General features: G+C 33.2%; 5 protein-coding genes across 5 annotated transcripts; 4 read left to right on the forward strand and 1 right to left on the reverse strand.

Annotated features, from left to right (window-relative positions):
• Positions 1 to 6,661: 6,661 nt before the first annotated feature.
• Positions 6,662 to 8,000, forward strand: LOC145585344 (E3 ubiquitin-protein ligase ATL6-like). Its single transcript, XM_081642051.1, has one exon. The coding sequence runs from the start codon at positions 6,743 to 6,745 to the stop codon at positions 7,991 to 7,993; it is 1,251 nt and encodes a 416-aa protein (XP_081498177.1). The 5' UTR covers positions 6,662 to 6,742; the 3' UTR covers positions 7,994 to 8,000.
• A 2,524-nt stretch (positions 8,001 to 10,524) lies between these two features.
• LOC145585345 (RING-H2 finger protein ATL34-like) lies at positions 10,525 to 11,838 on the forward strand. Its single transcript, XM_081642052.1, has one exon. It carries the CDS (start codon positions 10,588 to 10,590, stop codon positions 11,776 to 11,778), a length of 1,191 nt encoding a protein of 396 aa, XP_081498178.1. The 5' UTR covers positions 10,525 to 10,587; the 3' UTR covers positions 11,779 to 11,838.
• Positions 11,839 to 14,804: 2,966 nt separating this feature from the next.
• Positions 14,805 to 16,246, forward strand: LOC145584316 (RING-H2 finger protein ATL39-like). The gene is made up of 2 exons (XM_081641182.1): positions 14,805 to 15,241; positions 16,198 to 16,246. Exons 1-2 carry the CDS (start codon positions 14,805 to 14,807, stop codon positions 16,244 to 16,246), a joined length of 486 nt encoding a protein of 161 aa, XP_081497308.1.
• Positions 16,247 to 17,364: 1,118 nt separating this feature from the next.
• Positions 17,365 to 19,626, forward strand: LOC145584317 (uncharacterized). Its single transcript, XM_081641183.1, has 2 exons — positions 17,365 to 17,798; positions 19,086 to 19,626. Exons 1-2 carry the CDS (start codon positions 17,365 to 17,367, stop codon positions 19,603 to 19,605), a joined length of 954 nt encoding a protein of 317 aa, XP_081497309.1. The 3' UTR covers positions 19,606 to 19,626.
• A 1,822-nt stretch (positions 19,627 to 21,448) lies between these two features.
• Positions 21,449 to 22,607, reverse strand: LOC145585347 (E3 ubiquitin-protein ligase ATL6-like). Its single transcript, XM_081642053.1, has one exon. The coding sequence runs from the start codon at positions 22,605 to 22,607 to the stop codon at positions 21,675 to 21,677; it is 933 nt and encodes a 310-aa protein (XP_081498179.1). The 3' UTR covers positions 21,449 to 21,674.
• Between the last annotated feature and the right edge of the window lie 2,149 nt (positions 22,608 to 24,756).

The raw sequence follows: 24,756 nt of genomic DNA on the forward strand, positions 1-24,756 counted from the left end.
AAAATTAGCATGGTTTACGATTTTGCTAGTTTCTTTTAGATATTAAAAAAAAAAAAAAAAAAAAAGTAACGAACATTTACACCATTGCGTAACAGAATTATTGGCATAATTAATAGTTAGGCTCCATTCACTTCACCTTAATTTGTCTGAATAGAATTATTTTTACTGAATTGAAATTAATTTTACTGAACTGAAATTATTTTTACTTATTCTTTGTTATATATTTGTTCTTTAAACTTACTGATTTTCACTGAATTGAAATTATTTTACTGAACTAAATTATTTTTACTGAATAGAAATTATTTTTACTGAACTAAAATTATTTTTATTAAATATTTTTTTTAAAGTGTAGTGAATAGACCCTTACTGTAGTATAATGAACATCTGGATTGTAAAAAAAAAAAAAATAAATAAAAATAAAAATAAAAGCTGATTTGATGCATTAATTTTATTTTTTAATGAAATTGATCAAATTTATACACACTTTCATGATCTTTTCTAAAATCTATCTACACAACTTTTAAGAATGCGGCAAACAAAAGGTTCTTGCCTTTTTGTCTGGTTAGTGGACGGCTACCAAAGAAATTATATTAAACAAATAGTCTGATGTATTAGGCAAATTTAATATAAAAACAAAGAAAAAAAATGAAAATGGCAAACTTCTTCCCAAATTAGTATTGATAAGATATGTCTTGTCTCAATTCGCCCTCTTCAAATAATTAACATGGCTGCTATATTGTAATCTGTATTTTTACTCATTAGGAATACAAATTCTTCAGTCTCTTATCGGTCGGTAATCATAGCTAACTTATAATTTGTGAATGACATATACATAATGTTTGTAACATATTTAACAACAAATCAATACCTAATTAATTCTTCAAAAAAAATAAATAAAAAAATAAAAATAAATTAATACCTATTTAACAATCACTTAAGTGGTTAGAGCTCCCCTTCCGATTCCAAGTGATTATAAGATCGATTCTTATCCCCACCCTTGTAGCTCTCTAAACACCTAAAAAATAAAACAACAAACTAATACCTATTTAACAATATTTTTCATTATAAAATTTACTTTTAATAGGTTATCAAAATTATACACTTCGTATACTAGTTTTGTTTCTTTATTTTCTTCCTTTTTTATTTTCTCATACTACATTAAGAAAAACTCTCTCTTTTATTTGCATCTTAACTAAGCTTGGTCTAATAGATAGAATTGCACTTTCCAAATTGAGGTTTGAGGTGATTTAGACTTCAATCCCTACTAAGGATAATAAGTTCAGTTCAGTCAATAAGAATAGATCCTTAATATATAAACTAGCATAGTGCGCGTGCGATGCACCGTTTATAAATCTAATTATTAATCCTGTAAAAAAAAAATTACTTCAATCAATAAAAAAGAGTCATTTACGTTCTCAATAAAAACTTTACAGAAAACCCCAAAAAACTCTTTGTTCTCTCTCCTCTCAAAAACCAAAACAGAGAACCCCCTTCCCCTGAAACCTATGACCGACCGAATAACAACTGACGACCAAATAACCCCTAACAAAGTAACTAATGACTATTCCCTGACAGAGTGAGGTATGTAACATGTGACTGACGAGTAACCCCGCCCATTCATTCAAAAAAAAAAAAATGTGGTGCGGCGAGCCCCATGTGAAAGGTTATGTATTACTTTTATAGTAATTGTATTCTTTTTATTTCGTGTTCTATTTAGTTAAAATAGTTGCATATGATATTGAGACCTTTTAATTAAGGGAGAATAAGCTACTTCTTCCGTTTTTTTTAGTTGACACCGTTTGACTTTTACACTATTCACACAACACGCTTTGACTCGCTTTTGTGGTTTATAGATACGATAAAACATATTCATGTGGGGTCTTGTTTGAATCGTTTCAATGTATATTTTATTAATATCCACTTTTTATAATTTTATAATGTTGATAATTAGAGATATTAATCGTTAAAAACATGTGTTGGCAAATGTGATAATAGAAATGTGTTAACTAAAAAAAAAAAAGAGGAAGTATAATTTAGAAGGTTGATATATAGTGGAGAGTATAATATAGCATAGCACCCGTGCGATACACGACTTACAAATCTTAATACTTACATTCATTTAGCAAAATTTTAAGATAAAACGATTTAATGAGTAATAACGAATTTACTGACACAGGTGTCTTAATCATACATTTTTCACCTCTCAAAATAATAATATACATACTAATTTAAAATGGGGGATTTTTCTGTATGGCTAGCCACACCGTGTGACTGTAGTTACTCGAGAATTACTCTGTCAAGGGGTTATTTAAGTTATTCCTTACCGAGTAACCCCTGATCGAACCTCTCGAATAACCTGTAATCGAGTAAACCCTCGAATAAGCTCTGATCGAGTAACCCTCAAGTAACCCCTGACCGATTAACTCCTCAGGTAACCTCTAACTGAGTAACTCCTAACCAAAGCCCTCGGCTAATGAACTACAAGTAAAATTTGTGGACAAAATAAAATGGGAAAAGGTCCTTTGTCTAATTGGCGTAGGAAGACAAGACTCGAAACAGGCATAAACGTGGACCAATAAAAGAGCCGACAAGTGGGACCCATTGGTCAGATTGTTGAAGTCGGGTAATTTGTTTGGGTGCGGAGAAAAACAGCGGCGAAACCTGGACCCTGGTTTGGTCAATACCATGGACTCATTCTGGTATACACTTCACCTGACCCACCCAAAATAGAAAGGTTCGTCATCAGCCGTTTTTAACTAACTCTTTTGGGCTGGATTAGTTTACTTGAACTATTTTTGGGCTTTTGTCAGTTTGTAGCAATTTATACAGTATCAGTTTATCTTTTGTAATGGGCTAGATAGTGAACAACTTGGTATTTGCTCTCTTTGTTCCTATTTTTTTTTTTTTTTCCATGTTTCATACCATGCATTAAAAAAAAGAAAAAAAAAAAGAAGGAGTTTTCAAGAACAAAATGAATTTTATCTTAAGAATTAGTATAATATTCTCCTTTTCTCTTTTAACCTCTCTTCCCTTGAATGCATTCAACACACAAAGTTGCCCTTATTTATTTCAACTTGAGGGAAGAACCTATAAGGTTTGTCTCATACATCAACTTTATATATTTTAACTAAAATATACAAAGTATTTACAAATATTAACAGCCAAATGAAAAATGTATTGATAGAGATAGAACTCCAAATGATGCAAATATTTAGTAACTACAGTGATACTACCTTCGTTCAAGTTATTTGAACTGATTAGACATTACTATTCATACGTTATGTCAAATTCTTGCAAATAAGTTCAAATGGAGATAGTACTAGAGTTTTTATCTTATTAACCTGAGTTGGGTTGGGTTGGTTGGGTTGAGTCGTTAGGAGTTTTGCCCCGAAGAGGCACTTCAACATACCTACCAAATAAAAGAAAGTATAAAGAATCAATTTTTCAAGTTCGCTACGGTACTTTCATGGCCCAAAACCACAATTCACTTCTACAACAAGCTAACTCAAACCCATCCATGATCCATCTACAAGTGTTAATTAGGTGTATTTCTTTGGCCTACCTATACAAATTGAAGAATAGTTACTTGGGCTGTTTGCATAGGAATACCTCCAATTCAAAATTTTCAAAGTCTCTGAAACAAAGAAGTAAAAAACATTCAATATTAAAATTCACAAACTTTATAAAAATTGACTCACAGTACAGAATCCAAATTAACAAAAAGTTCAAATACATATCAGATTGAATTCATTTATTTTATAAGCAGCAATGTATTTATCATTTGGTCCACATGAAAAGCAAATAGCATAATCAACCACCTCAAGTCCTCAATATCTTTTAGCATTTCTCTAGTGATTCATCTATTCAACTCAAGACATCAAGCCAACGTACAAAGGAGTTTGTATCAACATTTAGTATATTCCAAATTCATGTGTCCCCTTTAGCAATTAGCACTTTCAACATGCAACTAACTCATTCATTCATTGTACTCTCTTCATTTATTTTACAGTTATTAGTTTCATTTAAATTTGGAAATATTCCAATCTAAATATTATATATATGAATTTGACTTGTGATTATTTTGTCAATAACACTAAGTGAATCGTTGAGGGTAAAGATTTTCTTACTCTTCCCTCGTTCCCTTTCAAGAGACCCTTCTCGTTAGCTTGAACTCATTGAATTGACCCGTGTAATATTCTACTATGACATGGTGTCCGCCTTAATTATTTACCAATAAGTAACAGTTATAATAATTTTGAATTATATAATTCCACTAGTTAATTAGTAAATTGCATAATAAATTTGCATTTTATAATTCCTCTTGACAATCCAATAACAAGCATAATAATTTTACGGAGTACATTTTATAGTTCTATTAGTTAGTGAAAAGCATAATAATTTTGCATTTTATAATTCTACTTGACATGTCAAGTGATCTAAGTGGAAAAAGATAATGAAAAGTACGTTATAATTTGCTATGCTAATTCAGAAATTAAGCCCATTAAACTAGAAAAATCGAAATTGGATACAATTAAAAACGCACCCATCAATAGCTTGTTGAAGCATCATTTTCATGAATTTCTCACATTAATGCTTCGTCAATTTAAGGCCATTTCTGGACCTTTCGGTTAAGATAAGAGCTTTTTTATGTTTGTCATCTTTAATTTATTCATATTCCCTTTTTTATTTTTTTTAAACATCATTCTAGCATCATGTTTTTACAATTTCGGAAGCACGTACGTTTGAGCTTATCCAATCCATTGACAAATACAACTTGGATTAAAAATAAGTAAAATTTGGAATCTTTGCATTAATTTATTGCTGATTGCATGTTTAATCTTGCTAGTTATACTTATGTTTATATTAAATGTTTATCTAATGATTTGCAGTTATTATCATTGATTGGTGAGCGACCCAAATATAATTTTTTTTCCCCTTAATCTTGGATACGAAGTGACAACCCTGAAGCATGTATTTCTAGAAGTTGACAATTTTCAATTGTTGAACCGAGGAAAGGGGCGTGGTTTTGCATTCGCATGCGTGTTCTAATTGTAAGGACACTAATAAATGAAGTATAACATAAAAAGCTTATAAATAATTAGAAGAAAAAAAAATGTACTATTACGGAGTATAAGTATTAAAGTTTTGATTAACAAAACTAATTAATAATAAACTTACATCACTTATCTTAAATTAAGCTTTAAAAGTCAAACTTGATACGAATGGATTAATATAAAATTAAAGAAAATGTCAATAATATCACTGAAAATAGACTTTGGGTATACTTCATAGACATCATACATTATCCTTTTCACAATATAATAATAATAATAATAATAATAATAATAATAATAATAATAATAATAATAATGTAGTAACAAATTGTTATCCTTTTTTTTTTTTTTTTTTATGTGTTATACGGTCTAAGCTAATAGTATATTAGTCTCGTAAATATATAAACAAAATAAAAATAGTACATTAGAGAAATTAATTCAAAATTACTCTTCAAATTTATGTTAATTATACTTGTACTCTATGTGTATGATTCTGACAACCCTAATATTATACCATTAGCTTTATATTAAATCATTGATACATCTGAATTACAAGAAGATTTAGATTCCTTTTAGCTTCAAAATTTATACACCTAGTCCTAATCACATCAATATTTATACACCTAGTCCTAATATTACCTGCATATAATATTTTGAATAGGTCTATCTATTTAAATATACATTCATCAAACAACAACCTGAGCAAGGGATTAATTAACTTCATAAAAAGAATCTTTAGGGGCAAAAGTAATTCCTAACTTAATTTAATCAATACTCAAATACTATAAAGATTGATTAATACTATTTTTATAGATTCAGGTGATTCACATCAAGTAATTAGGTATGGGCGTAGTAGGGGTCAACTTTCCTAGCACTAATTGAGTTTATCGAATTTATTCACTTTTAATAATGGTAGGTACTAGATTGCAATATCATTTTTGGCATAGGATAGATATCATTATCTCTTTATAAACACCCTCAAAATGACATATGTACAAATTATTGAAAAAAACACATCCAATACATAATTATAGTCTTTTAGCCTCATGTTTTTTTTCTCAGGTAGGACCTTTTAGTAATTATAATGAATAGTAAATTATAATGAATGCAATAGGATTTACAAGTTTTACGAGGTACGGAGTAGAACACACTTTGTGTGGTCGTGCAAAAATATTACCCACATCCATTACACAAACCGCAACGAAAATGACATTTTTATATGCATCGAGTGTACAATATGTAAGTGCATTTATCCGAAGATAATAGCATGTTTACTCAGATAGGTATTTTATAATTAATATTCCCTTCGTCTTTTTTTTTTTTTTTTTTTTTTTTTTTTGTGGTTTCATGAGAGTAATGTTACTCGTACTTTATTAATTTTTGATTGGAAAAAACGACGAAAGAGAAAAATAGTGGGATTATTGAAGTTGTTTATAAGAGTAATATAACTTTATTAATTATTGCTTTTAGATGTACCTAACTCTAAAACAATACTTTGGACAACATAAAAAACAAAAAGTAGGGCCCATTTTTTCTAAGTCAACACAATACCTTGATTACCATTCTTGTTATCCACCATATTTTCAGTATTATTACAATCTTAAAAACCCTTCCACCTTCACCACTACCCCTAATCTCTTTCAAACAACATTTTCTTTCCCTCTCCTCCACTCGAACAAGGAGTGGGCATGCCTTGTACTTCCCATACCCATCCTCATGTCAATCATCTCTGCTTCATCCTCGTCGTCGTCGTCGTCTTCACCTCACCAATTAAAGCCCAGCAACCACCACCATGGCCTGACTCTAACCAAAACTACAACTCCCCTATGGCCACTGCCCTCATTGTCATGATCATCGTCTTCTTCTCGGTTGGCTTCATATCCGTCTACCTCCGCCACTTCCTCGCTTGCTTCGGCTTTCGTGCCTACGGAGGTGGTCGTCGTGGTGGTGGTAATCATATAGGAGGCCAAACACGACATCCTCCCCGTGGACTCGACCCTACTATAATAAATGCTTTCCCCACGTTTTTGTATTCCGACGTTAAGGTCCATCGCGTAGGCAAAACGACGTCGTTAGAGTGCGCAATTTGTATAACAGAATTCACTGACAATGAGATTTTACAATTGTTGCCTAAATGTAATCATGTGTTTCATCCTCATTGCGTCGGTCCATGGTTCACCTCCCACGTCACGTGCCCGGTTTGTAGAGCGAATCTAGAGATTCCGGTCCACGATCAAAGAACCATCACTTTCCAACAACGGTTCGATCAATCGTCTTCAGGGGACGAATCAGAGCCGTCTAATTTTGGTGTAAACCAAAACGACGGTCATCCTAGGGATGTGATTGTACGAGTTGAACCGCCACCAGAGATAACGGCTAACAGTCCTGTACAGGACATTATGAAGGGGTTAAGTGAGAGCGGTCGTATGATAAGATTACCTAGGTCACATTCAACGGGTCATTCATTAGTCGAAGATAGTGAGAGATTTACGCTAAGGTTGCCGGATGAGGTACGTAACAAGTTAGTAAATGATGGTAATAATCAATTATGTGGTCTACCAGCTGCTATAGTTAGTCCAAGAATTGGGTACCGTGTTAGTAGTGTTGGTTGTGGTACAATGCAAGGGAAACCCGACCGGTGGCGGTTTTCGATGAGCCCGCCTTTTATTTCCCGGCCGGGTACTCCGAAATCGGAAGTTGCCATGGATTGCAGCTACATGACCCCTAGTAAAAATAATAATACTAGTAGCAATAACAATGTGTCAGGGGGAATATTAAGAAGTCCGATAAATTTATTGAAGTCAATGAGATCGCCGAATAAATCGCCGTTACACCATGTTGGTAGATGTAATGACATTGGTGAGCGATCATCGGATCGATTATGGGCTAATCCAATAGCGCTTCAACACCTCGAATCCGAGGATAATCAAAAGAGTTGATCATGAATCGATCGTGTCGTGTTTAACCCTTCAAAAAAGTCTTGTTAGTTGTTACCAACTTAGCAAGGAGTTGAGCTGGGTTGGACCAAAATTTGAGGTTAGTATTAGGCTTTGGGCTTAAAACAAAAAGCCCAAAAGTATATAAAATTTAATACGGTCAATCTGTTTTAAACCCCGACCGGATGAATCATCCGGCCGAGGTGAAAGTTGATCAACGATTGATCTTGCCAACGAAGAGTTGCTCATTATTGGTTCGAATCGTGTGGTTGGTGGGGAACAAAGGATATATAGGGAATATATTGTGTTTACAGTTGAGTTGGAGTTTAATACACAGAATTTGTGGAGGAACTTTAACCAAAGAAAGATTTTTTTGTTGGGTATCCAGAGGAGGAAATTGTAATTTCATATATGGTTTAATTTTGAGATGTCATTGTATATAATTCAATTATTACAAAGATTTTTTTTTGTTATTTTAATTTTGGCTTCTTATTCAATTACATACGCATGAAGTACATTGTCATGTAGTTGGATGAAGTCTTTAAAAGCATGTCAACGATTTATGATAGAGCTAATGGATCCTAAGCTTGGAATTAGGGACTTGTTTATTTAATTAGTCATTATAATTATTAATTAGGTTGGTTGCTAGATTATTACTAATGATTTCCTTATAGTATGGTTTTATATCATTATCTAACACTCACTCTCATAATTAAGAGATTAGCCGGCTTGATATTCTCTTACTTGTATATAGTTTACATTGGGAAAGGCAAACACGTTGGTTAAGCTGATAATGTTTGTCCAAAGTCAGATTATACAAGTGAGATATCATAAAAAAAAATTCTTATTGCCATTTGTCAAATTCTTGTTTGTCCCTACATTTTTTGTTTATAACCATTTGCTTGACATTTCTTCCCATACTACCATCCTCACCCCGCAATAATATTTATGTTTACTTTTTACACTGCGGCTCTATTATGTACTTTACCCTCTTCTTATGCCTATTCATTTCTTCAAATTTTCTTAGAAATAAGAATATACATCTAGTGCCCTCAAAAAAAAAAAAAAAAAAGAATATACATCTAGTGATCGAGATAGGAAACAAATAGAGTACTAACGTTGACCACATGATTAACTCCTTTAAAAAAAAACATAAAAATATTATCGTTTAAACACTTATTAAAATTAAAATGTCTCGACTTATATGTTCAAAATATCTTATTTATAATTGATTAAGATATGTATTGTTTATCCATACAACTTAAGGCTGTTTTTTATTGAAGAGATTAGGCTGTGTTTAATAGGTTGTTAATAACATAACTACGATTATAGTGTTACATTTGGCGTTCTGCACCTGAATGAACTAATAAAATAAATTAAATATGCTAATAAGATGATACTTGTATGAAAGATTGAATATAATTATTTATCTAACTATCATACTCAACCTCAAGTTTGTACAAGTTTATACGTTATCAATTTGCTAACTAAGCTGATTCAAAACCTTGTATATCTTGCAATTCTCCTTTCAAAATAAATTAAATAGAATACCACATAACAAGCAAAACATTAAGACAAAGGATAGATTATGTTTATCATCAACTCGTGATGTAGTGTTTTTGATCTCAGGAGTTGATCAAACTGAGTACCACCTCAAAACTTTAAGTAACATTCACTCGTAAAAAATAGAAGTATATAATTTGTAACATAGATGATGAGCATGAGACCTGACATATCTGAAAATCATCTTTCAGATAATTGAATTATTGAATTACTGTATTACACGACATTGTACAAGCCAAGGGCCCATCAATCAATATAGGAAGTAATTTTATGGTTGGTCTTGGTGTAATTCAATTAATTTTATATGAAAAATAAAAATGTGATAGGATCATATAACTCCTCAACAATTCCAAGGATAAAATTAAAACATAAAAGCTAGAGACCGACTGAAGAAGAAAAAGGGAGGAGGTTCATGAGTGAAAATAATTATATACACTCGGGTGTATGGTACACTTAAGATTAATTTTTTGTTAATTTGATGATTAAATGAGCAATAATCATTAAAATGAGCAAACAATATCTTTAGGTGCACTGTGCACCCGAATGTTCATAACAAACTCCCCTCCATGAGGGAAACATCGGGTTGGTTGATAAACCAAAAATGTGAAATAGTTGATTAACCAAAAATGTGAAATAGTGTGTACTTTTGTTATGTGATCACTTTATTTCCTTACATGTTTTTAACTTCAATTTTGACCTCTTTTATAACTTTATTGCATAGCCAATTATATTATATAAAATTATACTCATATATAAATAAATAATACATATTTCAACAAATAATAATAATAATAATAATAATAATAATAATATTATTATTATTATTATTATTATTATTATTATTATTATTATTATTATTATTATTATCATCTTCTCTATTATACTGTGATTCTTTAACCATGAAATAAAAAATAATAATGACTAGTTATTGACAACTACTCCTAATATCCTTCATTATCTCAACCCACACCACGCCAAATCCTTGATTAATAACTCTTATAATCAATCTCAACTCACAAAGGGAGTGGCATGATATGCCTTACCTTAACCACTTTCATCGCACCCTCTTTCTATTATTACTCATCACCCTTCCATACACAACAACAGCCCAACCATCACCAACTTCAGACAACTACGACTCACCTTTACCCACCAACGCCATCATCATCATCATCGTCGTCGTCTCCTTCGGCGTCCTCACTTGCTGCGCCCGCCCATTCATCTCTTGCTTCAGCGCCTACATCTACGGTGGTAGCACCCAAGAAGGCGGCGAAGCCGACGATGGTGGAGTACGACAGAGGGAAAATCCACGTGGACTTGACCCTTCTATAACCGCAGCTTTTCCTACGTTTTTATTTTCCGACGTTAAAGTCCACCTTATTAGTAAAACGACGCCGTTAGAGTGCGCAATATGTTTAAACGAGTTTGTTGACAATGAACATTTGAGGTTGTTACCTAGATGTAGCCACGTGTTTCATCCTCATTGCATTTCACCTTGGCTTGCATCCAACGTTACTTGTCCTGTTTGTAGGGCAAATTTGGAAATTCAAGTTGACCGTCCGAATTCTCCTACGTCGTTAGCGCAAGTACTCCTACAACCGTACGAGGATGAATTGGACACGTCATCGGATCAAGTTTCGCAACCTCCTCGTGGTGACGATCAAGGGGACGACGTGATCGTTCATGTAGGATCATCTCCGGAGGCTATATTAAAAAGTCCAACAATAGACACAATTAATGGCGTGGGTGAACGTAGGGATTTTTTTCCTAGGTCACATTCGACGGGTCGTTCATTGGTTGAAGATCGTGAGAAGTATACGTTAAGGTTACCTGACGAGGTACGTAACAAGTTAAGGAATATAAATAATTTAAGTGGTCTACCCCCTGCAATGGTTAGTCCACGGACCGGGTACCGGTCTAGGAGGAGTAATAGTTGTGCTACAATAATAGCGGGTAAACCGGATCAGTGGCGGTTTACTATGAGTCCGCCTTTTATTTCCCGGTCAGGATCAACCGGGATGGCAGAAGGTAGCAATAATAATAACAATAACAATAATAATATAGGGGTGATCATGAGAAGTCCTCGAAGTTTTTTTAAATCAATGAAATCACCAAAGAAATCACCATTGAACCGTATTGTTCGATGTGATGACATAGGTGAACGATCATCGGATAGATTATGGTGTAATCCTACGTCTCAAGAAGTAGAATTAGAGCATCATTAGTGGTTTAGTTTGGTCAATGAAATTTGAGTATTATTATTGTAATTTTTGGATTGTGACTGGTTGGGCGGTTGAAGTTTTGTTTATGACATTTTTTTTTTGGTGAATATTAGTTGTTTGATTATTTTGTAATGATGATTGATGAATATGTGAAGGGATATTGTAAAAAACAAGTACAACAACAAGGTCTAACCCCCTTTTTTTATTATTTATAAGTTTTATAAATTGATTGTCAAATTACATACTAATGATACTATTTCAAATTATGATGTCAAGTATATGAATACACTAATAATTTCACTTAATGTTAACTTCATTCAATTAATTAATTAACATCATGTAATTTCAAAGAAAAATAATTTTTTAGAATATGCTTGAAATCTGTCTATATAATCTGTAAATAACCCTTTTGTGCTCACCATTTTTGTACTCAAATAATCAAAAGAAGATTTTAAAGAGGGGACGAACATGAAATTTCAATTTCTAATAATCAATAATATCAAAAACATGTGAAGAGTCGTGTTTTAAAGTTGGTCATCGACAACCTTAATCCAATCCTTCATATCAAATACTCCCACTATAATCGTGTATTCATATGCTCTATTCATTATTTATTGATATTCCTACTAGCTCGCTATTTGTAGTATTAAAAAACAATTAAATAAATGAGAGAGTTAGTGAAAAGTGATTTGTTTAATTTGTTTTTTTATTCATAGAAAATCATTATGAAAAAGTTATTAAATGGGATAAGCCTTGTTCATTCAACATTATAAAAAATTTTTCAATTATTACAAATTTTTGTATGCGGCTGGTCACATGGTGCGGCAGGGGTTACTTGTAGGGTGTTACTGGTTTTGTCAGGGGTTACTTGTATTTTGGGATTACTTGTATGGGTGTTACTGATTTTGGTCAGGGGATACTTGTAGGGTGTTACTGGTTTTGTCAGAGGTTACTTGTATTCTGGGATTACTTGTATGGGTGTTACTGGTTTTGGTCAGGGATTACTTGTAGGGTCTTACTGGTTTGGTATGGGGTTTTGGTTTGGAGTTACTTGTAGGAGTTACTCAGAATACACGTAACACCTACAAGTAACTCATACAAGTAACCCTACGATACAAGTAACCTCATAATACAAGTAACACCCTACACGTATCCCATATAAGTAACCCCAGAATACAAGTAACTCATACAAGTAACCGTAGAATACAAGTAACACCCTGTAAGTAACCCCTGCCGCACCATGTGACTTGCCGCACTGAAAAACCTCTGTTCAATTAAAATATAAAATAAATATCATAATTATTTATAAAATTAATATTTCCCGTATTTCTCTAATGGAGTAATTTGGTGATTAGCTAGATGGTAAGATTACCTACAACTACAATAAACTCATTATTTTTATTCATATTTGGCCCATTCTTTCTCTCTCAGATAATTTCATCTCTAATTTCTTTTAAACATAAATTTTACAATTTACTTTCTGTATAATCACGTACACATGATTAATGATTAACAACCCACTTGCTATAACTCTTCTTTTACCAAAAATATTGTAACTATTGCAATTGATCTGATGCACTTTTATTGTAGAAAAAGTACATACATATATGCTGCAAAAATTCAAATGATGTTATTACTTAAAAAATGAAGGTACACCATTATAGGCTAGTAAGCATAATATAAATACTAGGTAAATTTTGAAAATAACACCACAAATTTTACAAAAATTGATTATAACACCACAATTTTTCAAACTTTTATTATAACACCACAAAAAAATCAAAAAAAAAAAATTGATTTCACCATCATCTAACGGATTCTTGGATGGAACCCGTTAGTGGGGCTCGCTATGGACACGTGTCACTAAATGATTTGTTTAAAAAAATAAATAAAAATAAAAATCCTAAATCCTAACCCAACCCAACCCCACCACCGGAACCACCAGCCAAAGCCGTCGACAGCCCCTGAACTCCCGCCGGAACACCGTTACCTCCCGCCGGAACACGTCAAAACCCCCTGACACCCCACCAAAACCGTCGACTCCACCTAATCCTTCCTTCCTCCTCCCCAAAAACCACCCTAGCCACCGCAATTATCTCACGTTGTACCGACTCCAGCACCCAGACGGCGACCCACCGAAATCCGCTTGCTCGACGACCCACAGAACTCCACTTGTGCGACGACCCACGCCCTGATCCCCACCCTAGTTTGCGGCCCCATTCCTTGCTAGCGGCAGCTGGGGTGTTTCAAGTGGGTTAGGTGGGTTTTTTGGTGGCTAGGGTGTTTTGAGGTTGGCTCCGGTGGGTTTTTCGGTGGCTTGGGGTGCCGACAGTGGAGCTGGATTAGGGTTTCGGGGCTGTCGGCAGCTGTTCATGGTTGTCGGTGGACAGTGGCGGGGTTGGGTTAGGGTTTAGGTTTTTTGTTTTTTATTTTATTTTTATTTTTTTTAAACCAATCAATGAATGACACGTATGTTTAGTAAGTCCCACTAACGGATTCTATCCAAAAATTCTGTTAGATGGTGGTGAAATCCAATTTTTGGGTTTTTTGTGTGGTGTTATAATAAAAGTTTGAGATTTTGTGGTGTTATAATCTATTTTTTGTAAAATTTATGGTGTTATTTTCAAAATTTTCCTAAATACTATACTCGCTAAAAATAAGAAAGTTGTACCATAATATATAACTCGCATCTACTTTCAAAAGATACTTCCAAATTCCAATTAACACGTTACATTTCTATAATAGCAACATAAAAGGTCAATGACTAAATGAGTACCACGCCTGAGGCATTAGATGAAAATCTTACTACTTAATTATCATCAAACTACCCGAATCGGCATGTTTGTTGGTGCATATAATTGTAGGTTAGAGAATATACATTCATATATTAGGAATATAATTAATCATACTTCTATGCAAGTAACACTACATGCTAACCAGTAACCACGTACTATAATAATCCAAATACAAATACTACCTTATAAATTATACATGTACTAATATTGTTCATAAATTCCTAAGCTAATTAAATGGGAAGAAAGAATTCGTTGTATTTGCTTCTGTTAGTAATATCACCTGTTTTAGTATCAGCTGAGAAGGGTAAATCAGGATGGTGGTCAACCTTTCTCATCTCAACAATATACATCGGGTTCATCGTATTCGCCGCGGGTTTGGCAATTTTTATAAGGCGTTACCGTGAGCGTCGCGACCAACTCAACAACGATAACGTTGAGCGAGCGCTAGGGTTGGACGTGGAGGAGATTGATTCACTTCCGTCGCTTAGATTCGCACAGATAAAAATGTATAGAAATGAAAAAGGAGAGCAGCAGGAGCTAGAGTGCGTTGTGTGTCTTAGCGAGTTTAAGGATCAAGAGGTGCTGCGCATTTTGCCTGATTGCCTTCACGTCTTTCATCCTCATTGTATTGCGCCTTGGCTTGCTTCTCATATCACGTGCCCCGTTTGCAGGTTCGATTTTTTTTTTTTTTTTTTTTCTTTTTGGTAATTTAGCAACGTAATTAAGTGAAAATATACTTCTTATATTAGAAGAAAAAGAATATTTTGTGTATACTCCATCCGTGTTTAAATATTTGCTCTACTTTTCTTTTTCGGCCATTTTAAAATATTTGCTCAATTTTCTTATTTGAAAAACTTTTACAATATTTAATTAATTTCTCTCACCTAGTGTAATTACCATAATCATATTTTATTAATTTCATACTCTCTCCAATTCTCCCTACTAGTTTTACTTTTTACAATTTTTTATTCTTTCACACCTACCCCACTATCTCCATATTTTATTACTTTCTTCAATTTCTCCAAAAACTCCGTGCATGGAGAATTGAAACAAGTATTTAAAAATAAAGGAAGTATTATCTATACTTTATTTTAGACAATACATATATCCAAACATAGGAAGAAATATTACTAGTAAATACGCAAATATTCGCGGATATAAATCTTGGTACTTTTTTGTTGGGCCTGTGCATGGATGGTACTCATGTTGCGACGATAACTAGTTTAATTACGGAGTACATAACATTTTTTTTAACGAGAACTACGCAGTATTTATATATCCGTATAAGGTTTGTAAGCTACACTTCTCTTTTTGTCAATTTATCATATTTTCTCTGTTTTATATTACTTGATACATTTTATTTAGACGCATTTATCAATATATAATTTTAAATATTAATATCTTCAATTATTAAGTAGAACAAATAAGAACGTGATATTTAAAAAATAGAATTCGAGACAAATTTAATAACACCCTATTTAACAACATTGTTTCTTAAAGATAAATCAAAAAATGAAGTTAAAGTAATTTATGTGAATAGTTAGGAAAGTCAAACATATTATCTAATACTATGAAACAGAGGAAATACGATAAAGATGGACCTCACTTACTTTGTGTGTGAAATTAGTGAGCTCTCCTCCTGTCGTGGGCTTAGGAGTGTAGCCCACAAACCATAAATCTTTAAAGTTCGGTCACATTAATTCAAACATGGATTACACACCTTCACACACACTTGCATACGTGGCCACTACTCTCTACAACTCCCAGTACAATCACTACTGTCCACTACTGCTGATTTAGCATTCATTACTTCAAGGAAATTTACTTAACTACATGACAAAAACAGTAAATAACAGCTTAGGCAATCCACTCTAGCTTTTTAAATTTCTCTAAATTAACTTTCACGCATACAATTAAAAGATTTATAACCATTAATTAATAATTAAAAATCATAATTATACAAAAAAAAAAAGTTAAAATCATAAAAAAAAAATAAAAAAAATAAATAAAAAGCAAGTTAGAGCATGTTCTCTTAAGCTTAATTTCAGTTCAATTCAGCTCCAATCAATTCAGTTTATAATTTTCTTCTCTCATGAACAATTTATTTCAACTCTATTCATTTCATTAAATCAGAACATGCATGCCCTTATTCGTACATACTATAGTAATAGTTTAGTGAAAAATATATAGGTCAACGTATATACGTAGAAATCGAAAATAATACAAAAGTCAACGTAAAATAATTAATAAAAAAAAAAGTAAAAGACGTACGTAGTAGTGAGTATAGATCCTAATGAACACGAACATGAAGCAAGGAAAATTGGGCCAAGAATGGAGAATGAAAATGTGTGGTGAATTGAGAAAGTAAGATAGCGAGGCTTATGTAAATGATAACCTCATCTTAAGACTTTGGTTGTTTAAAAAGATTATATATATATGAAAACTTAGATTAACAAATAAATTAAATAATCTTAGTTATACTTGGCCCCAAACTAATTAAGAGGGGACACCATTTACCAATTCATAGTCAAACAGTATGCAACCTCTCCGATTATACGAAGTTACAAGATGACCACTAATCCCCAATCATGCACCTTAACATGTGAAAATTAATAAATTATATTAATTAATCTATTAAAATCTAATTATTATCCAACTTGACCATGTTTGGTACATAGACTAAAAAATTTACTCTATACATGTTATGTAACACTACTACTATCTACCTAATAAGCATGCAACAACTAAATCAACAAACACAAAGTTATGTACTTAAAAAAACCTTAAAAAAATAATGAGGAAAGATCATTTTTTTGTGCTTGTTTTGCTTCTATCACCATCTTTGGCATTTGGTGAAGATGGAAAACCAAAAAAATGGTGGTCAACACCTCTTATAATAGTCCTTTACATAGGGCTCTTCCTAGTAGCAGCCGGTGTAGCGCTATGCGTACGCCATTTCCGAGACCGGAACCTCCCCCTACACTACCAACATGAGCGGGAGGTACGTGGTTTGGATGCGGAGGAGATAGAGTCACTTCCTTCACTACGATTCTCCGAGGCTAAAATGCACCGGCTTAAAGAGGAGGACCGGCAGGTCGAGTGTGCCGTGTGCCTTAGCGAGTTTAAGGATCAAGAGGTGTTGCGTATTTTGCCTGATTGTTTCCATGTTTTTCATCCTTCTTGCATTGCGCCTTGGCTCTCTTCTCACGTTACTTGCCCGATTTGCAGGTTCGATTTTTTTTTCTATTTCTAACCCTCAAGTGTTACATGATCTTAATTAATAATTAACTATAACTACTTAGCTAGCTAGCTGATTAATTATAAATTTATTATCAAACTTTTTAGGATTAATTGTTCAATTTTGGCTCCATTATGAGTATTAATTAGTTTATTTATATGCATCAATATTAAAGGTAACAAGGCTAACTTCTATAAGTTAATTAATACTCGTAATAAGCTAAGCTACCTGCAAAAGTTGATAAAATTTTTACTTATAATGTAAAAACTTTAGGATTTGGAAATGGTATGGTCATATATGGAATATAAGTTATTCATATAATTTTCACATGTATTTAATAAAGAAATTATCATCGTCATTTTTATTCACATATTTTTGTTATTATATGAGACTTTAGGATAAATACGAGTACTGTACTAGAATTTCTTTGCTTGTCATCTCATGAGTTGTATTTTGTCTCTATCTTTAAGATTTAGTTGTTTCTTGGAAATTCCAATATCTTTGATTATTTATTTTAAAATTTATTTCTATATTACTTCCATCCTTTTTACTCGTCCTAATAATTTTTTTTTTTTTTTTTTTTTTTTTGGCTAAAATTGTCCTAATAATTTATTTGTGCAATTTGCCAAATTTCTTGCCTCGTTTTTTTTACTCTATGTTTCGTACATTTTTTAAATCAATCCCTGTTTCACGCTCCTAAAATTTGCAAAGTATTACGAATCTACTACTTTACTAGTATAGAGTATAGACTTGAGCAAGTAAAAAGGGTAGGAGGGATGATAACATTTTTTACAAGCAACAACATTATTAATTTATATAAAAAATAGTGTTAACACCACGTAAGCTCAATTAATAAGTAAAAAAATGTTGTTTTTTTTTTTTTTTTTTTTTTGAATGCAACAATTAATAGGGACATTATTCAATTGTAAGAACTAAAAAGTCAACGAGTCTTTAGTTTGTTTCGTTTTTCAAATAAGCATATCAAATTCCCAATCTACTACTTTGCCTGTTTGCCAGATAGCAATAATATAATGGACAACCCCCTTAAGTCCTCAACATCCAACTTACATGCTAATATGGTTATATAGATTATAATTTAATATATTGTCGCGGTTCAAAATTAATAATCACATTATCATAGTATTATAATTGAACCCTTTATAGTATACAAATTATATGGTGGGTTCATTTCCATAAATTAATTTCTCCGTATATATATATATATATATATATATATATATATAACAAATTAACAATTAAGTTGGTCATGCATGCAGGTCGAGCTTGGAGCATAGGCAAGGATCTAGTGTGAGCATGTCTTCCGCATTTGATGCTACTTCAGGTCCATTGTCACAGAGATTTGGTCATAGTGGTTATTTTCAGCACTTTATGGATGAGAACAACGATGATCTCAATCACGATCACGATCATGATCATGTTACACTCAACATTGAAGGGTCATCAAACGTACATTCAGAAGTGTTGAGTGATGATGGTCCTAGTACTCCTGGAGTAACTAGTGACACTGGAAAAAAGTTACATAGGTCTTACTCAACGGGTGACTTGACAGGGAAAAATAAAACTAGTATGACTACTTCTTGGAGTCCATTATTTCCTAAAGAAAGTAGTCCAAAGAGTGATTATCATACAACAGTTAATAATAATGCACAACAACATTGGAGTAGCATTATGTCTTTCAAATCGGATCGATTCGTAGACTATTCTTCATTAATATTGGTGCAAATGAAGGGTGCAATTAGGTCACCAAGCCATGTAACGTCTACGTTAGAGCCGTAAGAGATATATTGGTGGTGTCACTCTTAGCCCACTTCTAAACTCTGGAGCTCGAAATTTAAATCGAGTGTTATAGATGTACAAATGGAGTCATATTAGCCAATAAGGTTACAAGTCACTACAAAATTAATCGAGAAAAAGTTCATATAATAAGACGGTATAAGGGAATTTTTTTCATCATTTTTCATCCCCTAATACTGTTTTTTTTCCCCCTCTCTTTTATGATGTTTAGTAACTGTGTTAATTGTTATTTTCCCACTAATTGTGCAGGGAACAAGAAACCTAAAAATTTTTATGGGCTTGGGCCTAGTAGAGTCTCAGCCTAAGGGGCCAATTAACAAGCTTAATCTCAACTCGTTTGATGGACTCTTTAGACTACGAGACTATAATAGACATGAATGTAATTCTTTTGTCACAATGATCCTTGAAGAGATGTCACTCCCTCTATTTCTAGTAGAGTCCCATTTGGAAATAAATATGGAATCTTATTCGTCACGATAAATTTTATTACTCCAATCTGCACATATTTAAAATTAAAAATTGATTTTGTTCGATTCATTGTCGATATGTAGTTTTTTACTTTCATTTATTGTAATTGCTCAAGCATCAAAAGATCCGAAAGTTGAACATTGTTGTAATAAGGATAACCACTTTGATTATACGATAAGAATAGCTCGACCTTGTGCATCAGTAATGAGTTTATCTCGAATAAGTAATTTAATAGTCGGCTCAAAAACTAACATTCTTACTTGGACATAGCAATAACTTAGAAAGTTGAACATCTTTGTCAAAATTTTATGATCATTAGCCATCTTTTTGAATGTATACATTTACAAGTTATTCCACGTTAGAGATATATTAATTAAATCAAGCAACCATTTTATTAGTCTAAATATTATGAATCTCCCTTTGATTACTTAAAAGCACCTAATCTTTTGTTCATACTTGTGCTACATATACTCCTTGTTCTTACTTGTGCTACATGTAAGCTTTCAATGGTGTCGCTACCTACCACTTTTGTTCTTACTTACAGTACATTTAGTCCTTGTTCGTAATTACTTATTATTAATAAACATGATCTTTGTATCTATGATACCGATGTTTTTGATAAAATAATCTATCGTAAATTTGAAGATACCAAATCAAGATATCATATTGACATACCAATCACAAAATCAAAACCAGTACATTATATTTGTATTACTTCACAATATATTTAGTTTTTTTCTCGATATACAAACTAAACATATCATATAGATTAAGAAAGCTAAGGGAAATTAAATATAAAGCCAAGTTTGTAAGAAATCAAAATTGCCTCTTTTATACATAACCTTACAATTAATATATGTAGTGATATCGACGTTATCTCCACAATAAACCAGAAACAATGATGTTAAATTATTAATATATAGTTGTACACATAATTGTATCTCCAATTAAGCTAGTTAGCTGTATAAAATGCTATCATTATCAATTAAATTGACTTCTCAACTTGTTCTTTCTTGGAATAGTATAATCATATAACAAAAATAATACAATATTACAATAATTGAGAATGTACACATAGACTTTGCTAACTTATTGCAGGCATCGTTAAAAAAAAAAAAAAAAAAAAAAAAAAAAAAAAAAAAAAAAAACAAACAAACCAACATTTCAATTAACATGCTTGACTACATGTAGTATTCTCTATCTAATTTAACCATATATGTCAAAGTATCTTTAATTTTATTATATTATATACTTGTATAAAAAAATTTACTCCAATGAATCATAGAATTCATGGGAACCCTCCTCTTTGGAAAGATTAAGTAACATTTGTACCACTTTAATGAATCGATCACCAATTCACCATACCTGATTTTATCGATTCATGATGTTGTGTTACCTTCAAAACCCAACCTTTTTGATTCAGTATGGATCCAAGTAAAAGTAAAACGCACCCATCACAATACACAAAAATGGAATTAGAAACTTTTTTTTTTTTAATGGAATTTATAAACTATAGAACTTAACCACCAAGTAAATTTAGAGGAATCATTTCCTACAAAATTCGACTTATCTTGAGTACGTCTTTATATAGGCCATAAACGATCAGAGGTTTTGACCGGAGGGAGGGCGGCCATGCTCTTGGAGCTATTGAAAACCAAACCGGATGACACCATGGACCGAACCGACCGAGACGGAGCATTAAAAATAGGTGGAGTCATAGCAAACCACCCACACCGGTAAGCACTCCTAGGGCTAAGCATGGACCGTAACATCTTAGACCGATTTGGTATATTATTTTGTACATCCTCGGGTAACACAAGCGTAAACCTCTCCGAATCCACCATAGAATGCCCCGTCGAATGTGATCTAGGAAACTTTCCTACAATCGCCTTCGTCTTTACATCCTCACTATCTACAAACTCCATCGAATTACTAAAATCGCGGTGAGAACCATCCGAATCATCGTGTAACGTTGTAGGAATATTAATTATACTATGTGAAGATTTAATGTTACCTGGTTCAGGCTCTAGGGAGTGTCTACACACGGGACAGGTAACGTGTTTCATAAGCCATTGATCGACACAACGAGGGTGAAAAACATGGCTACAACCCGGTAATAGTCGTAAGGCCTCGGGGTCTTGGAACTCGCTTAAGCACACGGCACATTCAAGCTCGACTTGACCTTTACGATGTTGTTTTACGTCCGCGTAGAAGTACGTAGGGAGGGCCTTGATGAACACGGGGTCGAGGCCTTGGTTGATTAGTTGACCGTCGGCTGTCACGTTAGGGTTGATGGGGGTTACGTTGAGGCCGAAACATCCGTCCGAGAATTGGCGGAGGAATACGGCTAGGCAACCCGTGAACATGAATATTATTCCCATGATTATGATTATTACGGTGGATGGTGTGAAGGGCTCTCCGGAGTTCCCTTTGAAGCTATCTTGCGCCGCCACGAAGGACGCCGATAGGAGGAGCAAGAGGAGGAGGGAAAATTGATAGTGATTTTTGTCTTGCATTTTTTTTTTCTTTTTTTTTTTGGATGAGGTTATATTAGCTTAACCTTTAGGGGTGTGTTTTGGGGAGTTGGAAGAGTTGAGAGAAGAAGAGAAAAGAATTGAGGATATGATTAGTAGGAGTGAGTGTATTTGAAGAAATCTTATGAGATTTTGAGTTAATTTTATGAATGTTGACTTGAGGTGAATATGATCCTCGTAGAAATAGGTGGTTGTATTCTTGTATAATATAATGGTGACGTGATTCCCAAATGTTTGCTACTTGGGGAGTATTAGCTTGTTAAGGTTTCATCCATTCATAAAGCCATACTCATTTTTCAATGATAATTAAGGAGCTGAGTAAGATTGCCAAATCAAAACTCAAAAACTCGTTTAAGATTTGATCTAACATGATGTTTGATGTACTCCGAGGTAGTCAAGTAGTCTTATATACGATGACTTATCAATAAGGTTTAGTCTAGTGAAAAGGTTTGCAACTTCGTATCTTTCAACCATAAAAGCCAAATCAAATTCCACTTAAGACACTTTGGCCGGGAGGGGATTCTCTTACCTCCCCTCCTCACTCCCAAATAGCCTACCCAGCTAACTCTTATGTTCATCAGTGAGAGATTCCAACTTGAGAGTGCCTTCTCCTTAGCCCTTATCTATGGGGAAAAAAAAATAGTACAATAGTCTTTTGTGTTAAACAATAACTAGATATGGATTTTGACTTGTATGGCCATAATAATTTAGCATAATTTAAACTATAATTAAACTAGACCTGGCCTGATCCGATTCAATTCAATTGACCGAATTGAACTCAACTCGATCGTCAAAATTGACACCTATAGTCTTATGACAAGCTTGTCATATTGTTCAACTTGTTACACTGTCACCTATAAATTGGGTGTTGAGATTGAAGACCTTGATCATATGAAAATATCCCCATGTTTTGTTTAAAATATTAAAATAAATATAATCCCAAGTATAAATAATTAATGTGTCTATGTCTTTCAATTTCGCTTCCTTGGATCGTACCTACGAGACATACCAAACACCATAATTCTATTACAATAAAAATATACAGATTGTTTTTAATTTCGTCGTAGAGCTATGTCATTAAGTATCATCATTACGATTTACGAGTATATCTCATTCAATAGTTCTTATTCTCTCCTTAGTAGTGGTTGGGTTTTAAGTTCTTCCTTGTTAAGGCTTATCAATTTAGGAAGGGAAATAAAATATTGATCGAAGTCATGCATTTGAAGAACTAGATGTCTAAAATAATCTTATTCAACTCCTTTTGCATGCCCCCGGTTTACAGTAATTTTATTGTACATCGAACATTTTTACGAAAAAGTGACCCTTTTTCTTTATAAAAGTGACCCTTTTTCTTTACAAAAGTGACCCTTTTTATTATAAAAGTGATTCATATTTTCACAAAAGTTACCCCTTTTTTACAAAAATGACCCTTTTTTTCCACAAAAGTGACCCTTTTTCTTCACAAAAGTGACCCTTTTTTTCACAAAAACAGAGTATTAAAATAAAAAAAATAAACACAAAATACAAAGGTTACCCCAATGGCTCTACTTTCATCCCGTATCTTTATCTCTCCTCAAAACTAAACATTTCCACCATTAACAAACCTTCAAATTCTCTCTCCTCCATCAAAACCTCAACCCCCTTCTCCCTCTCCGTTACCAACTGCAAGCCCTCATATTTTTCCCTTCATAGTTGTCGTCATCGTCACCTCTGCCGCCATAGTCATCACCACCTCCGCCGCTGCCATGTTTGCCACCATCAAAGTAGATGAGGCGAAATGATAAAAACCCACAATAAGGTATATATGCAATTGGGGTCGAGGTATTCGGAGTTGTTGTAATTCCGGACTTCAAACTCGACAAATCGGGGGATGGGGGGAGGTCAGAAGCGCAGGAATCAGGGGATTGGGATGGTTAGCAAGGTCGAAATCGGAGGGGGACGCCGGATTCTTAGGAGAAGCTAAGGGAGTGGCGACAGGAGTGGTGGTTTGGCAGTTGTTGGTTGTCCCAACTTCCGCCATTCACTAATTTACTGAACACCGGCTTTTTTTAAAAATTTGTGAATCTTATTAGTCTTTATCAATTGGGTCATTTAGATGTATTTAATTAGATTTGATACCTATAATCAAGGT

Source organism: Chenopodium album, chromosome 16, assembly GCF_948465745.1.
Source record: "Chenopodium album chromosome 16, dcCheAlbu1.1, whole genome shotgun sequence".
Lineage (NCBI taxonomy): Eukaryota > Viridiplantae > Streptophyta > Magnoliopsida > Caryophyllales > Amaranthaceae > Chenopodium > Chenopodium album.